Below are 17742 nucleotides of genomic sequence, written 5' to 3'. Positions count from 1 at the left end.
CTGAGTTTGCACTTGAGTTTTTTTATTTGAAAGGGAACCACATTATTGCGACATAATAGGTATGCTTAAGCAGCTTTGCAATCAGAGCCAGTGGGACAATGCACTGCTCGATTGGGCAAGTGGATACATAATGCTACTAGAGCTTACAGCCAAGCTTTACAAAAGGAGTTGATTTTACTTCCTGATACAGCCTAAGTATCAACAGTACAGTCGTGGCCAAAAGTTTTGAGAATTACACAAATATTAATTTTCAGTCTGCTGCCTCATTTTGTATGTTGGCAATTTGCATATACTCCAGAATGTTATGAAGAGTGATCAGATGAATTGCAATTAATTGCAAAGTACCTCTTTGCCATGCAAATGAACTGAATCCCCCCCCAAAAAACATTTCCACTGCATTTCAGCCCTGCCACAAAAGGACCAGCTGACATCATGTCAGTGATTCTCTCGTTAACACAGGTGTGAGTGTTAACGAGGACAAGGCTGGAGATCACTCTGTCATGCTGATTGAGTTCAAATAACAGACTGGAAGCTTCAAAAGGTGGGTGGTGCTTGGAATCATTGTTCCTCTGTCAACCATGGTTACCTGCATGGAAACGCGTGCCGTCATCATTGCTTTGCACAAAAAGGGCTTCACAGGCAAAGATATTGCTTCCAGTAAGATTGCACCTAAATCAACCATTTATCGGATCATCAAGAACTTCAAGGAGAGCGGTTCAAATGTTGTGAAGAAGGCTTCAGGGCGCCCAAGAAGGTCCTGGCGCTTGCTGGACTATCTCCTAAAGTTGATTTCAGCTGCGGGATCGGGCACCACCAGTACAGAGCTTGCTCAGGAATGGCAGCAGGCAGGTGTGAGTGCGTCTGCATGCACAGTGAGGCGAAGACTTTGGAGGATGGCCTGGTGTCAAGAAGGGCAGCAAAGAAGCCACTCCTCTCCAAGAAAAACATCAGGGACAGACTGATATTCTGCAAAAGGTACAGGGATTGGACTGCTGAGGACCGGGGTAAAGTAATTTTCTCTGATGAATCCCCTTTCCGATTGTTTGTGGCATCCGGAAAAAAGCTTGTCCGGAGAAGACAAGGTGAGCGCTACCATCAGTCCTGTGTCATGCCAACAGTAAAGCATCCTGAGACCATTCATGTGTGGGGTTGCTTCTCAGCCAAGGGCGTGGGCTCATTCACAATTTTGCCTAAACACAGCCATGAAAAAAGAATGGTACCAACACATCCTCCGAGAGCAACTTCTCTCAACCATCCCGGAACAGTTTGGTGACGAACAATGCCTTTTCCAGCATGATGGAGCACCTTGCCATAAGGCAAAAGTGATAACTAAGTGGCTCGGGGAACAAAACATCGATATTTTAGGTCCATGGCCAGGAATCTCCCCAGACCTTAATCCCATTGAGAACTTGTGGTAAATCCTCAAGAGGCGGGTGGACAAACAAAAACCCACAAATACTGACAAACTCCAAGCATTGATTATGCATGAATGGGCTGCCATCAGTCAAGATGTGGCCCAGAAGTTAATTGACAGCATGCCAGGGCGGATTGCAGAGGTCTTGAAAAAGAAGGGTCAACACTGCAAATATTGACTCTTTGCATCAACTTCATGTAATTGTTAATAAAAGCCTTTGACACTTATGAAATGCTTGTAATTATACTTCAGTATTCCATAGTAACATCTGACAAAAATATCTAAAGACACTGAAGCAGCCAACTTTGTGGACATTAATATTTGTGTCATTCTCAAAACTTTTGGCCATTACTGTATGTTTATGTTATAAAATGATCAATGTTATTGCGCACACATTGATGTCAGACATGCACCTACCCCAATGCGCTGTTGCTGATGACTGGGCTGAATGCAAGAGCAGATTTCAGGAGCAGGACAAGACGCCCTCTCTTTGACTAATGACGGATTTAAAGACATGTATGTGACAGGCTTATATGATTGATGGTCATAATGCTTCTTGACATTGTTAGGGTATTTTCTTAGTCCAAGTAAAGTGACACAGGATTGTCATAATGCTTCATGACGGTGTCATAAAGTATATTTTCACTAAGTTATTTAAAAAATGATGAAAAAACATGACCCTAAAGAGCTCATTACTACAACAACAACAACAACAACAACAACAACAACAACAACAACAACAAAGGATTTAAGATACAAACTTTCAAACCAAGGAAACTTCTTGGCTGAAAAAATATATAATTTGAATAAATGTGGGGTTTGACACTTATGTAGGTGTCAAAACCAGCCATAAAATAACGCAATATATGTCACAACACTAAATATAGGGGTCATGACCGTATAACTTGTCATAATATCAGCTGTCATGACATATGACATGGTTATGACCATGACACTGGGTGTCAAGTAAAGCGTTACCAAATTCTCCCCAACAATGATAGTCTAGGCCTATTTGTCAAAGATAGTCTAACCCTATTCCCAGTGCCATACAATTATTCAATAAAGGATTGCATTTCATATAGCTTGCCACTGTAGCTACATGATTGTAGGTTTAATCAATAGGATCAGGCAGCAGGTATTCTCCTCCACTCTCTGAGGAGGATAAATTGGTTGCCAGTTGTGATGCACCGATATGACATTTTTGGCCGATATCCGATATTTTCCCTGCCCCAAAAAAAACGATACCGATAACGATATTTAACATTTTTGCCTCCTTTTTAAGCATTCTAGTACAGTTAAATAGTTAACACATGGACGCAGCGGTCTAAGGCACTGCATCTCAGTGCAAGAGGCGTCACTACAGTCCCTGGTTCGAAACCAGGCTGTATCACATCTGACCGTGATTGGGAATCCCATAGGGCGGCACTCAATTGGCCCAGCGTCGTCTGGGTTTGGCCGGCATTGAAAATAAAGGTTACACACACCACACTGACCAAGTTTTTTTTTGGGGGGGGCCATTTACGTACGTCCCCTTTTCAGTATTAGTTACTATGTCCCCTTTTTAATATAACCAGATTGTTTTCTCATGCAACATATTTCAATTACTTTACTACCTCACATTAATCCTGCAATGATAATTAGTATGATGGATACCCTCGTCTTTGTACGACGTTATAAGTTACGTTGAGATTCCATCTTAATTCGCTCTAACTTCATGGAAAAAGGTTTATTCAATAAATATAGCAACTCCTCTCATACTGGGAAGAAAAAAAACAAATATTCAGGCCTTAAGGGCTGTTTTATTTCAAATGTAGTACCCGGACAGAGAAAATCCAGTAAGTGTGTTATAGTTAAATCGTTAGGGAAAGTTAACCAAAAGTGGACACACTCCAATCAGTTGCTGAGACAATGGCCCAGACTTTGTAGACAGTTTAATAACGCTTAAACCTCATCTATATCAAATGATCCATTACAGGGACCAGCCCAAAACCTACGTACGTCTACGTATGGGTTGTTTAATTTGCGTCTCATTATATTCCCAGTATTACTTTATCAACTCTCTAGTAATCGATTATACACACATGCATACAATTTGCCTGTTCTTGCTGTGAGATGTTACCCTACTCTTCCACCAAGGCACCTGCAAGTGGATATCATTGGGATCCAGGACTTGTGCTTGGCTGATCACTCTGAAGATTTGGTCGTACTCTGGGGCAAGAGAGAAGACGGCTGTCATTCGCCACTTCCCTACCAGCTTTCAGAGCTTTTAGCTCCTCAGGGAAGCTGACTGCTTGTGCATACTGTAGGAGTAGTGTCTATGCAGCAAGGGAGGTGGGTATGGATGCCACACCATCTGAGATCTGGTTTGTGGCGGCTATCACATCCTGCAGTGTTTGGGATTTTGCTGGGTCAGGGAGTGCTGTTGGCTCCGTAGAGATGCTGTAGCATTGGGCGGACTTCCTAAACTCATGAGCTTCAGTTGGTTGCGGAGGGACCACAGGCCTGGGGGCTGTCGGCCACTCGTTCTCTGGTTGGGACAAGAATGGTGGTCCCAAGCTCCAGCCAGTTCCTTAAGGGTTTTATCACAAGTGATGTCATCAGCAGAATTGTTTACACTGTCAACATACCTCCCGTCATTGACTTCTGTTAGGTCTTGGATTTCCGCAATGCGAGTTCCGACGAACACCTTATACCTGCAGGACTCCGTCTTGAGCCAGGTCAGTACAGTGGTCGAATCACTCCAGTAGATGACCCTTTGGATTGGCAAGGTGAGCTCGGCTTGCAAGGTGGAGGCCAGCTGGGCTCCGGAAAGTGCAGTGCTGAGTTCCAGCCTAGGCATTGACAAGTGCTTCTTGGGTGCGACCCTGGACCTAACCATGACAAAGGAGACATGGGTGTGGCCTGCCTTATCCTCCACTCGGTGATAGGAAACTGCCCCATAAGCACGCTCTGATGCGTCACAGAAGACATGCAGTTCCAAGCTTGATCCCAGTTGGTCAGCACAGGGTGGCACATAACACCTTCACATCTGGCCTTTAGAGAGCTCCGACAACTCTGTTTCCCAACAGATCCATCGTTCCACTTGGTCAGCTGGGTGGCTCGGTTCATTCCAGTCCCTCTTGGTTTGCCACAGGTCCTGGACTAAGACTTTGGCCCAGGTTGTGTATGGCAGGATATACCCGAGAGGATCGTATTGACTGGCTAGGGTCCGATTAGATTTTTGTTATAATCTCCTCCCGGCACAGCCAGAAGAGGACTGGCCACCCCTCAGAGCCTGGTTTCTTCCTAGTTTCCAGCCTTTCTAGGGAGTTTTTCCTGCATTGTAGAGGTCGACCGATTATGATTTTTCAATACCGATACCGTTTATTGGAGGACCCAAAAAGCCAATACCGATTAATCGGCCGATTATTATTTTAATATATACATTTTATTTTTTGTGTACTTTTATTTTTTAATTTATTTTTGTAATAATGACAATTACAACAATACTGAATGAACACTTATTTTAACTTAATATAATACATCAATAAAATCAATTTAGCCTCAAATAAATAATGAAACATGTTCAATTTGGTTTAAATAATGCAATACAAAGTGTTGAAGAAGAAAGTAAAAGTGCAATATGTGCCATGTAAGAAAGCTAACGTTTAAGCGCCTTGCTCAGAACATGGGAACATATGAAAGCTGGTGGTTCCTTTTAACATGAGTCTTCAATATTCCCAGGTAAGAAGTTTTAGGTTGTAGTTATTATAGGAATTATAGGACTATTTCTCTCTCTACGATTTGTATTTCATATACCTTTGACTATTGGATGTTCTTATAAGCACTTTAGTATTGCCAGTGTAACAGTATAGCTTCCGTCCCTCTCCTCGCTCAAACCAGGAACACATCGACAACAGCCACCCTCGAAGCAGCGTTACCCATGCAGAGGAAGGGAAACAACTACTCCAAGTCTGAGCGAGTGACGTTTGAAACGCTATTAGCGTGCACCCGGCTAAATAGCTAGCCATTTCACATCGGTTACACCAGCCTAATCTTGGGAGTTGATAGGCTTGAAGGGGTGGGTATAATTTGTGGAACGTTCCAACAGGAATCTGTTCCAAAAAACGTAAAGTAAAATGTTGCCAACCAACAACGCATACAAAGTAGCAACGCATACAAATCTAGCTAACTAGCTGCCGAATAGGCATCAACTCACCACGTAGCTTATTCTTAATGTTTGTCCATAGGCAAACAGACATGTGAGGACAGACATTTTTCGGAATAAACATGATTAGTGAAAAACGCAATGAAATAGACCACTCCCTACCCAGTATCTTATTCTGCCGCTATACAACGTTGTACGCGTTGTTTTTTGGAAACCTTGTTATTTACAAAGTTTTTGGAATAGATTCCTGTTGGAAGGTTCCACAAATTATACCCACCCAGGTTGAAGTCGTAAACGGCGCAATGTTTGAAGCACAGCGAAGGGCTGTTTGAATGAATGCAGGTCTCGCACGATACTAACTTCTAGGCTGTCAAATATCTCCACAATGAAACGGTAGCTTCAGTCTCTAAGTCTTTCTTAACAAAATAATAACTCTTAAAGAATAAAATCAGTATTTCCCTTCAAACCCCGGTAGGTTTGGGTTTTGTTCTATTTTTATAGTTTTTCTTCACCGACACAATGTCTCCATCTTTTTTTCAATGTCTCTTTTTTTCCCCAGGCCTCCTGTTAACCAGGTCAAGTCTCCCATTGGCCTCAGCTTAACAAGCTACCTTATTGGGAAAAACTTTTACTTAAAAGTAAACCAACCTATTCACTTGTACATTAAATAAATATTTATTCCAAAGAAATGCATTAACGACATTACAATTCAGGAGAAATTAGGGTTAGATAAAAAAAAAATATATATATATATATATACCAATTAATTATAACATGTATAAACTCTATACTTGGTTTTAACAAGGGTATTGCATAAAGTTATGCATACCATTCAGTAGCTCCTACCTATATACTGTGAGTTTGGACATTTACAAGTGCGTGTGAATGAGAAACATTGTGCAAAGGAACAAAGTTTTGATGCATTTTTGTCTGAAGGAATAACAGTACTGGTTTTAAAGCAGCATGTATACACACTGTGTCTGTGTGGAGTCTGGAGTCACTAGGGAAAAGGGCCTGCCTGCTCTGCTCCGAGAATATGGGGGAGGAGCAGTCCAGCTGAGAACAGAGTAGAAAAAACACAAGGATATCAAAAGATGGCAGTGGTAGCTGTACAGAACTCATCCAAAGGGCTTTTGACTTCTCAAACATTGCACAATATGATGCCCCATAATTCAGTAACTTACTGAGATAACGCAACCCCTAAAGTTTAACTTACTAGTTAATGCAGAATTCTTGATTTACGTAAAAAAAGATCAAATGCATGTCTTGCTGCGTTTTGTAAACACGTTCATTTTGTGCTTCAGTTGCACTTCTCCACTCAGATGCGAATTCACAAATGGGCATTCTATAAGCAGACAGCGCTTTTCTTCGGTACTGTTCTTTGTGTAGCTAACCTACTTTTCTCCAGTAAAATTCAAGATTAACTTTAACCGAAACATTAGGAAATGTAGCTGGCTACATTCTTTTCATGATCAACATTAGAAATATGATGGCCATGCATTGTTTTTGCAAAAAATGTGCTAATTTACTTGTGTGGCTGCCAGCCTAATAGCGTTGCACTTCTGTTGTCATCTGATGAAACTGCAGCTATTTTCTGCCGAATGTGTTCGACTGAACAAATATATAAACACATCATGTAAAGTGTTTGTCCAATGTTTCATGAAATGAAATCGAATGTCCCTGAAAAAAAATGTACGCACAAAAGGCTGCTCAATTTTTGTTTGTTTACATCCCTTTTAGTGAGAATTTCTCCTTTGCCAAGATATTCCATCCACCTGACAGGTGTGGCATATCAAGAAGCTGATTAAATGGCATGATCATTACATATGTGCACCTTGTGCTGGGGACAATAAGGCCACTCTAAAATGTGCAGTTTTGTCACACAGATGTCTCAAATTGAGGGAGTGTGCAATTGGCTTGCTGACTGCAGGAATGTCCACCAAAGCTTTTGCCAGAAAATTGAATGTTAATTTCTCTACTATAAGCCACCTCCAATGTCATTTTTGAGAATGTGGCAGTATGTTCAAATGGCCTCACAACCGCAGACCCTCATCGTCCTCACCAGGGTTTTGACCTGACTGCAGTTCGGTGTTGTAACCGACTTCAGTGGGCAAATGCTCACCTTTGATGCACACCGGAAAAGTGTGCTCTCCACAGATAAATCCCGGTTTCAACTATACTGGCCAGATGACATCATGCTACGGATCACAAACACAATTGCATTTTATCGATGGCAATTTGAATGCACAGAGATACCATGACGAGATGCTGCGGCCCGTTTTCGTGCCATTCATCCGCCACCATCACCTCATGTTTCAGCATGATAATGTTGTAGGTATCTGAACACAATCCCTGGAAGCTGAAAATGTCTTATTCCATGGCCTTTTGTACTCACTTGACATGTCACCGATTTGAGCATGTTTGGGATGCTCTGGATTGATGTGTACGACAGCATTTTCCAGTTCCCGCCAATATCCAGCAACTTTGCAAAGTCATTGAAGAGGAGTGGGACAACATTCCACATGCCACAATCTACAGCCTGATCAACTTGATGTGAAGGAGATGGATCGCGCTGAATGAGGCAAATGCAAGTTGACTTTCAATATCAAACGCAACCCCTGACAATACAAAGCTGGACTCACCTTCTGCTTTCTCCCGTTGTGCTATTTACAAACAAACACGTGACTGGCTCAACTGTTCTGGGGAGCTATGGTAAGCTATGTAAAATAATGTGACGGGTGAAATGAAGAATGCGATCTGCGTCATCTAACGTATTGCACAAGTTGACTGCAGGTATTTACTTAAAGTAGCTACAAATATTAAAATGTATTGGAAAAACCATCCTGTGGCCATTTCAAAATACCCGAGTATACGGTATACCACCCGAGCCTAACCGGTACACGTAATCCTACATATGTAATAGATCAAACCATAGGCCTATTCTTGTCCATGTGGTATTGTTGCTGCTGTTTAGCTACTGGTGGGTGGTCCAAAATGTACTTTAACCTGTTAGGGCTAGGGGGCAATATTGACACGGCCGGATAAAAAACGTACCCGATTTAATCTGGTTACTACTCCTGCCCAGTAACTAGAATATGCATATAATTATTGGCTTTGTATAGAAAACACCCTAAAGTTTCTAAAACTGTTTGAATGGTGTCTGTGAGTATAACAGAACTCATATGGCAGGCCAAAACCTGAGAAGATTCCATGCAGGAAGTGGACTGTCTGACAAATTGTGTTTCATCTTGGCTCTTTTTATTGAAGACTGAGGATCTTTGCAATAACGTGACACTTCCTACGGCTCCCATAGGCTCTCAGAGCCCGGGGAAAAAGCTGAACGATATCGAGGCAGGCTCTGGCTGAAACACATTATCGCTTTTGGCAAGTGGCCGATCAGAGTACTATGGGCTTAGGCGCGTGCCCGAGTCGACCGAATGCTTTATTTTCTTTCGTCTGTTTACCTAAACGCAGATTCCCGGTCGGAATATTATCGCTTTTTTTAATGAGAAAAATGGCATAAAAATGTATTTTAAACAGCGGTTGACATGCTTCGAAGTACGGTAATGGAATATTTCGATTTTTTTTTTTTTTTTTTGTCACGAATTGCGCCATGCTCGTCACCCTTATTTACCCTTTCGGATAGTGTCTTGAACGCACGAACAAAACGCCGCTGTTTGGATATAACGATGGATTATTTTGGACCAAACCAACATTTGTTATTGAAGTAGAAGTCCTGGGAGTGCATTCTGACGAAGACAGCAAAGGTAATAACATTTTTCTTATAGTAAATCTGACTTTGATGAGTGCTAAACTTGCTGGGTGTCTAAATAGCTAGCCCTGTGATGCCGGGCTATCTACTGAGAATATTGCAAAATGTGCTTTCACCGAAAAGCTATTTTAAAATCGGACATATCGAGTGCATAGAGGAGTTCTGGATCTATAATTCTTAAAATAATTGTTATGCTTTTTGTGAACGTTTATCGTGAGAAATTTAGTAAATTCACCGGCAGTGTTCGGTGGGAATGCTAGTCACATGCTAGTCACATGCTAATGTAAAAAGCTGGTTTTTGATATAAATATGAACTTGATTGAACAAAACATGCATGTAGTTTCTGTAAACCGTGAGAATGCGTCAAACTCATGAGCGTATTCCTGTGGTGGAAAAAGTATTTGATTTTCATACTTGAGTAAAAGTAAAGATACCTTTTAATATAAAATGCCTCAGTAAAATACTACTTGAGTAAAAGTATTCGTTTTTAAATATACTTAAATATCAAAAGTAAAAGTGAATAATTTAAAATTCCTTATGTTAAGCAAACTAGACAGCACAATTTATTTTATTTTGGCATAGACAGGGTCACACTAACATTCAGACATAATTTACAAACAAAGCATTTGTGTTGAGTGAGTAGGGATGACCAGGGATGTTCTCTTGATAAATGTGCGAATTGGACCATTTTCTGTCCTGCTAGCATTCAAAATGTAACGAATACTTTTGGGTGTCAGGGAAAAATATATGGAGTAAAAAGTACTGAATTTTCTTTAGGACTGTAGTGAAGTAAAAGTTCAATAATTATAAAAAAACGACTTTCGTACTTTCAAATATTTTTACTTAAGTACTTTACACCACTGGGGTATTATTCAATGTGAACCCCTATCCTCTGACCGATGCATTTTTCCTCCTTGACTTTAGGACCCTTCTTACGGTGACCTGAACCTGTCAGAAAGCCACATCAGCTCCGGCAACTTTGCCTCGATGACAGAGGGCATCATTGAATCAGGACCATACAAAGGTACAGTAACCAGACTATCAAGAAATGGCGTGCAGCAGCAGCAAATTGAATGTAAAGACTGTATCCAATGAGTGCAGGGTTTTTCCTTTTCTACTGTAACCAGAGTACCTAGTACACTTTCTTTAAATGTTTGTTATTTTTTGGGGGGAGGTAGATCAGCTTTAATATTGCAGATTGTGGCTTCCATCAGTGTAATTGTCTGCATCATTTCCAATCCCATAAATATATACAGTTGAAGTGGGAAGTTTACATACACTGTTCCTTTAAACAGCTTGGAAAATTCCAGAAAATGATGTCATGGCTTTAAAAGCTTCTGATAGGGTAATTGTCATAATTTGAGTCAATTGGAGGTGTACCTGGGGATGTATTTCAAGGCCTACCTTCAAACCCAGTGCCTCTTTGCATGACATGGGAAAATCAAAAGAAATCAGCCAAGACCTCAGGAAAAAAAAGGGTAGACGTCCACAAGTCTGGTTCACCCTTGGGAGCAGTTTCCAAATGCCTGAAGGTACCATGTTCGTCTATACAAACAATTAGTATGCAAGTATAAACACCATGGGACCACGCAGCCATCATACCGCTCAGGAAGGAGACGCATTCTGTTTCCTAGAGATGAACATACTTTGGTGCGAAAAGTGCAAATCAATCCCAGTGCAAATCAATCCCAGAACAACAGCAAAGGACCTTGTGAAGATGCTGGAGGAAACGGGTACAAAAGTATCTATATCCCCAGTAAAACGAGTCCTATATCGACATAACCTGAAAGGCCGCTCGGCAAGGAAGAAGCCACTGCTCCAAAACCACCATAAAAAAGCCAGACTACGGTTTGCAACTGCACATGTGGACAAAGATCGTACTTTTTGGAGAAATGTCCTCTGGTCTGATGAAACAAAAATAGAACTGTTTGGCCATAATGACCATCATTATGTTTGGAGGAAAAAGGGGGAGGCTTGCAAGCCGAAGAACACCATCCCAACCGTGAAGCACAGGGGTGGCAGCATCATGTTGTTGCGCTGCTTTGCTGCAGGAGGGACTGGTGCACTTTACAAAATAGATGGCATCATGAGGATAGAAAATGACGTGCATATATTGAAGCAACATCTCAAGACATCAGTCAGGATGTTAAAGCTTGGTCGCAAATGGGTCTTCCAAATGTACAATGACCCCCAAGCATACTTCCAAAGTTCTGGCAAAATGGCTTAACCTCTCTAGAGCCGGCGGGACGAAATCGTCCCACCTACGTAACAGCCAGTGGAATCATGTGGCGCGTTATTCAAATACCTTAGAAATGCTATTACTTCAATTTCTCAAACATATGACTATTTTACACCATTTTAAAGACAAGACTCTCGTTAATCTAACCACACTGTCCGATTTCAAAAAGGCTTTACAACGAAAGCAAAACATTAGATTATGTCAGCAGAGTACCCAGCCAGAAATAATCAGACACCCATTTTTCAAGCTAGCATATAATGTCACAAAAACCCAGAAGACAGCTAAATGCAGCACTAACCTTTGATCTTCATCAGATGACACACCTAGGACATTATGTTATACAATACATGCATGTTTTGTTCAATCAAGTTCATATTTATATCAAAAACCAGCTTTTTACATTAGCATGTGACGTTCAGAACTAGCATACCCCCAGCAAACTTCTGGTGAATTTACAAAAAATTTACTAAATTACTCACGATAAACATTCACAAAAAGCATAACAATTATTTTAAGAATTATAGATACAGAACTCCTCTATGCACTCGATATGTCCGATTTTAAAATAGCTTTTCGGTGAAAGCACATTTTGCAATATTCTCAGTAGATAGCCTGGCATCACAGGGCTAGCTATTTAGACACCCAGCAAGTTTAGCACTCACCAAAGTCAGATTTACTATAAGAAAAATGTTATTACCTTTGGTGTTCTTCGTCAGAATGCACTCCCAGGACTTCTACTTCAATAACAAATGTTGGTTTGGTCCCAAATAATCCATAGTTACATCCAAATAGCGGCGTTTTGTTCGTGCGTTCAAGACACTATCCGAAAGGGTAAATAAGGGTGATGAGCATGGCGCATTTCGTGACAAAAAAAATCGAAATATTCCATTACCGTACTTCGAAGCATGTCAACCGCTGTTTAAAATAAATTTTTATGCCATTTTTCTCGTAAAAAAGCGATAATATTCCGACCGGGAATCTGCGTTTAGGTAAAAAGACGAAAGAAAATAAAGCACGCGGTCAACTCGTGCACGTGCCTAAGCCCATTGTCCTCTGATCGGCCACTTGCCAAACGCGCAAATGTGTTTCAGCCTGGGGCTGCCTCGATATCATTCAGCTTTTTCCCGGGCTCTGAGAGCCTATGGGAGCCGTAGGAAGTGTCACGTTACAGCAAAGATCCTCAGTCTTCAATAAACAGAGACAAGAAGAACAAGATCTTGTCAGAGAGGGCACTTCCTGTAAGGAATCTTCTCAGGTTTTTGCCTGCCAAATGAGTTCTGTTATACTCACAGACACCATTCAAACAGTTTTAGAAACTTTGGGGTGTTTTCTATCCAAAGCCAATAATTATATGCATATTCTAGTTACTGGGCAGGAGTAGTAACCAGATTAAATCGGGTACGTTTTTTTATCCGGCCGTGTCAATACTGCCCCCTACCCCCAACAGGTTAAGGACAACAAAGTCAAGGTATTGAAGTGGCCATCACAAAGCCCTGACCTCAATCCTATAGAACATTTGTGGGCAGAACTGAAAAAAGCGTGTGCGAGCAAGGAGGCCTACAAACCTGACTCTGTTACACCAGCTCTGTCAGGAGGAATGGGCCAAAATTCACCCAACTTATTGTTGGAAGCTTGTGGAAGGCTACATGAAACGTTTGACCCAAGTAAAAAAAATGTTTAAAGGCAATGCTACCAAATACTAATTGAGTGTATGTAAACTTCTGACCCACTGGGAATGTGATGAAAGAAATAAAAGCTGAAATAAATCATTCTCTACTATTATTCTGACATTTCACATTCTTAAAATAAAGTGGTGATCCTAACTGACCTATGACAGGGAATTTTTGACTAGGATTAAATGTCACGAATTGTGAAAAACTGAGATTTAATGTATTTGGCTAAGGTGTATGTAAACCTCTGACTTCAAGTGTGTATGTATGTATAAACATATTTTATTTTTTATTAATTTGTAGCTGGAAACGGCTTTTCTTTTTTCTTTTTTTTTCTTTTCTTTTTTATGGAATATCTACAGAGGCCCTTTATCAGCAACCATCACTTCTGTGTTCCAATGGCACGTTGTGTTAGCTAATCCAAGTTTATCATTTTAAAAGACCAATTAGATAGTAGCCGCAAAACACCAGTCTCAACGTCAACAGTGAAGAGGCGACTCCGGGATGCTGGCCTTCTAGGCAGAGTTGCAAGGAAAAAGCTATATCTCAGACTGGCCAATAAAAAGAAGATAGGCACACACTGGACAGAGGAACTCTGCCTAGAAGGCCAGCATCCCCGAGTCGCCTCTTCACTGTTGACGTTGAGACTGTTGATTTGCGGGTACTATTTAATGAAGCTGCCAGTTGAGGACTTGTGAGGCGTCTGTTTCTCAAACTAGCCACAAATGTACTTGTCCTCTTGCTCAGTTGTGCACCGGGTCCTCCCACTCCTCTTTCTATTCTGGTTAGAGCCAGTTTGCGCTGTTCTGTGAACGGAGTAGTACACAGCGTTGTACGATATCTCCAGTTTCTTGGCAATTTCTCTCATGGAATAGACTTCATTTCTCAGAACAAGAATAGACTGACGAGTTTCAGAAGAAAGGTCTTTGTTCTGGCCATTTTGAGCCTGTAATCTAACGCACAAATGCTGATGCTCCAGATACTCAACTAGTCTAAAGAAGGCAATTTTTTTTTTTTTATTGCTTCTTTAATCAGGACAACAGTTTTCAGCTGTGCTAACATAATTGCAAAAGGGTTTTCTAATAATCAATTAGCCTTTTAAAATGATAAACTTGGATTAGCTAACACAATTTGCCATTGGAATACAGGAGTGATGGTTGCTGATAATGGGCCTCTGTACGCCTATGTAGATATTCCATTAAATCGTAATTTGCAATGTCTACACTGTATTTCTGATCAATTTTATATTTGAATGGACCAAAAATGTATACATTTTTCTTTCAAAAACAAGGAGTGACCCCAAACTTTTGTACGTATGATATGTATTTTCTTTCCCCTTAGTATTTAGTTTTCCCTAACACTACCACCCCTCTCCTAATTGGAGTAAACTAATGGACAACAACATTTAGGCTTCTACTTCCAGCTTATACTATATACATTTTAAGTACACAGTATATTTTACAATAATTATCTTTTTTGGTTTTATTCCCATCTTTCAGCTCCCCTCAACCCCTCCCATCTATCTGAAAACCATCCAGTTTTGATTTCTATTTGCCATATATTTTTTCAACTGTGCTGTTTCACAAAAGTTCTGAACCTACATACATTTTATGGATGTTCTAAGTACACATCAATGCTTAAACCACATTAGGGGACAATTTGAGGTCAGGTTTTTGTGTTATGTTTTGTGTAGTTATCCTTTAGTTAGGTGGGCACCAGACAGACAAGATTTTCACCATTTTTAAAATTGCACCTTTATAATAAAGTATTCCTTGCATCATCGCATTTGCAGACTACTACTAAGCCTACTATTCCTAATGTGATGAGTAGATTGGGTAGTCGTGAATTAGGCTAATATCTCAATCAGTGTTCGCAAAAAATACTTCAATTCATGGTTGAGTGCGTAGTGGCGTAGAGTAGGCTATAGACGACACTGGGCCAATAGTGCGCCGTTTCATGGGTCTTCCAGTCACGGCCAGCTGTGACACAGCCTGGGATTGAACCCGGGTATGTAGTGACGCCTCAAGCAGTGCCTTAGACCGCTGCACCACTCGGGAGGCCCCCGCAAATTGATTTTAACAAACAATTGGTCCCCCAAAAAATGCCGCCCTCCTTTTGAATTTCAAAATCCCAATGTGGACCTCGAGCAAAAAAGTTTGCCCACCCCTGCTATAGGCTATATGAGATACGTTTCTTGGATTTTTATAAATACAATTCTATTACACTTTATATGACTGGAGATGTTAGCAGAATCTTTTTTTAGTTTGTCAAAAATTACAGGGTAGCCTACTCTGCTGACACTGACAAAGAATTTTTATTGAACTATGACTGAATCATATAGGTCGACGAGAAGGGGAGACACACTAATAGCCTACAATTGAGCCCCACAGTGGAGGTGTCATAATACCCATAAAACCTAGCGGTCAAACAGGGAAATGGTTCCAATCATTTTTCCACCATGAATTTTTCCCATAGGGTATTTTAGAAACACTTACAATAAGGGCTGTGTTCCATGTAGGCTTACCCTTGCGTAACGTTTTGATTAACCATGTAAATCCCTCTTGGACAAGGTGACTTTATCAATATGTTTGGCTCTATTTGCATGATGTCTACTTAGATGGTAATTAGCAATTTCGAATCTAAGAGTAAGACTACACATCCCTGCAACCTTTGCTAACAGGTCTTGTGACAATTTTAAACTTGCACAAGACTATACACAGAATTGTCAATTTTAAAGAAATGTAGCCAATTTATGAATTACTAAATTTAGCGAACGTAGTTAATCAAGAGATTCTTACCTTTGCCTTGATTCGGCAATCTCGTTCAGATCATGGCATTTGTAGTTCTTTATGATGGCCACATTAGCAGCTAATTAGCATTTATTTTGGGGGTGGGTAAAACAGGCGAATAAATTGAAGTCACCTTGTCCTAGAGAGATTTATCAAAACGTCACGCCAGAGTAAGCCTACACGAAACACGGCCCTTACTTTAAAGGTTTAAAAAAATGAATGCTGGAAAAACGATTTAACCATTTCCTTGTTTGAATGCAAGGTTTTATGGGTGTTATGACTCCTACTGTGGTACTCTGTATGACATCCATCTAACCTGGAGGAGGAAATTATTATGCAAATTGGAGTGGATCTGGGGTTTCTGCGATGATGGTGTTGATGGGAGCCACGACCAGCCTTTCAAAGGACGTAATGGCTACCGACCTGAGTGCTACGGGGCGGTAGTCATTTAGGCAGGTTACCTCCGCTTTCTTGGGCACAGGGACTATGGTGGTCTGCTTACAGACTCGGTCAGGAAGAGGTTGAAAATGTCAGCGAAGACACTTGCCAGTTGGTCTGCGCATGCTCGGACTGCACGTCCTGGTAATCCATCTGACCTTGCGGCCTTGTGAATGTTGACCTGCTTAAATTCTTGTTCACATTGGCTACGGAGAGCATGATCACACAGTCATCCAGAACAGTTGGTGCTCTCATGCATGCTTCAGTGTTGCTTGCCTCAAAGCGAGTAGAAAAGGCATTTACCCCGTCTGGTAGACTTGCGTCACTGGGCAGCTCGCGGCTGGGTTTCCCTTTGTAGTCTGTAATAGTTTGCAAGCCCTTGCACATCCAAAGAGCATAAGAGCCGGTGTAGTAGGACTCAATCTTAGTCCTGTATTGACGCTTTGCCTGTTTGATGGTTCGTCGGAGGGCGTAGCGGGATTTCTTATAAGCGTCCGGATTAGTGTCCCGCTCAATAATAGCGGATGTTGCCTGTAATCCATGGCTTCTGATTGGGATATGTACGTAGGGTCACTATGAGGGCGACGTCGTCGATGCACTTCTTGATGAAGCCGGTGACGGGTGGTATACTCCACAATGCCATTGGATGAATCCCGGAACATATTCCAGTCTGTGCTAGCAAAACAGTCCTGTAGCATCCACGTCATCTGACCACTTCCATATTGAGTGAGTCACTGTTACTTCCTGCTTTAGTTTTTGCTTTTGCTTTTTGTCCTGTTGAAAAACAAATGACAGTCCCATTAAGCGCAAACCAGATGGGATGGCGTAACGCTGCAGAATGCAGTGATAGCCATGCTGGTTACGTGTGCCTTGAATTCTAAATAAATCACTGACAGTGTCACCAGAAAGCACCCCCCCCCCTCCACACCATCACATCTCCTCCAGGCTTCACGGTGGGAACCACACAAAATCTCAAATTTGGACTCATCAGACCAAAGGATAGATTTTCACCAGTCTACTGTCCATTGCTCATGTTTCTTGGCCCAAGCAACTCTTCTTATTATTGGTGTCCTTTAGTAGTGGTTTCTTTGCAGCAAATCAACCATGAAGGCCTGATTCACGCAGTCTCCTCTAAACAGTTGATGTTGAGAAGTGTCTGTTACTTGAACTCTGAAGCATTTATTTGGGCTGCAATTTCTGAGGCTGGTAACTCTAATGAACTTATCCTCTGCGGCAGAGGTTACTCTGGGTCTTCCTTTCCTGTGGCAGTCCT

At 41.3% G+C, this 17742-nt stretch overlaps 1 protein-coding gene across 4 annotated transcripts in view; it reads left to right on the top strand.

Moving 5' to 3' along the window:
- The window catches only part of LOC106610019 (arfaptin-1), a 45693-nt gene that overhangs the window by 8774 nt on the left and 19177 nt on the right, over nucleotides 1-17742 (top strand). For all 4 annotated transcript variants that reach the window (XM_014209121.3, XM_045722641.2, XM_014209120.3 and 1 more), the window contains one exon: nucleotides 10258-10357. In XM_014209121.3, coding sequence (XP_014064596.1) covers nucleotides 10258-10357 — 100 coding nt within the window. The remainder of the gene's footprint in view (nucleotides 1-10257; nucleotides 10358-17742) is intronic.

The sequence above is a fragment of the Salmo salar genome, chromosome 08 (genome assembly GCF_965601325.2).
Source record: "Salmo salar chromosome 08, fSalSal1, whole genome shotgun sequence".
Taxonomy (NCBI): Eukaryota; Metazoa; Chordata; class Actinopteri; order Salmoniformes; family Salmonidae; genus Salmo; species Salmo salar.
Note: the sequence above shows the minus strand (reverse complement) of the source record. Positions and strands in the feature narration are given on the sequence as shown.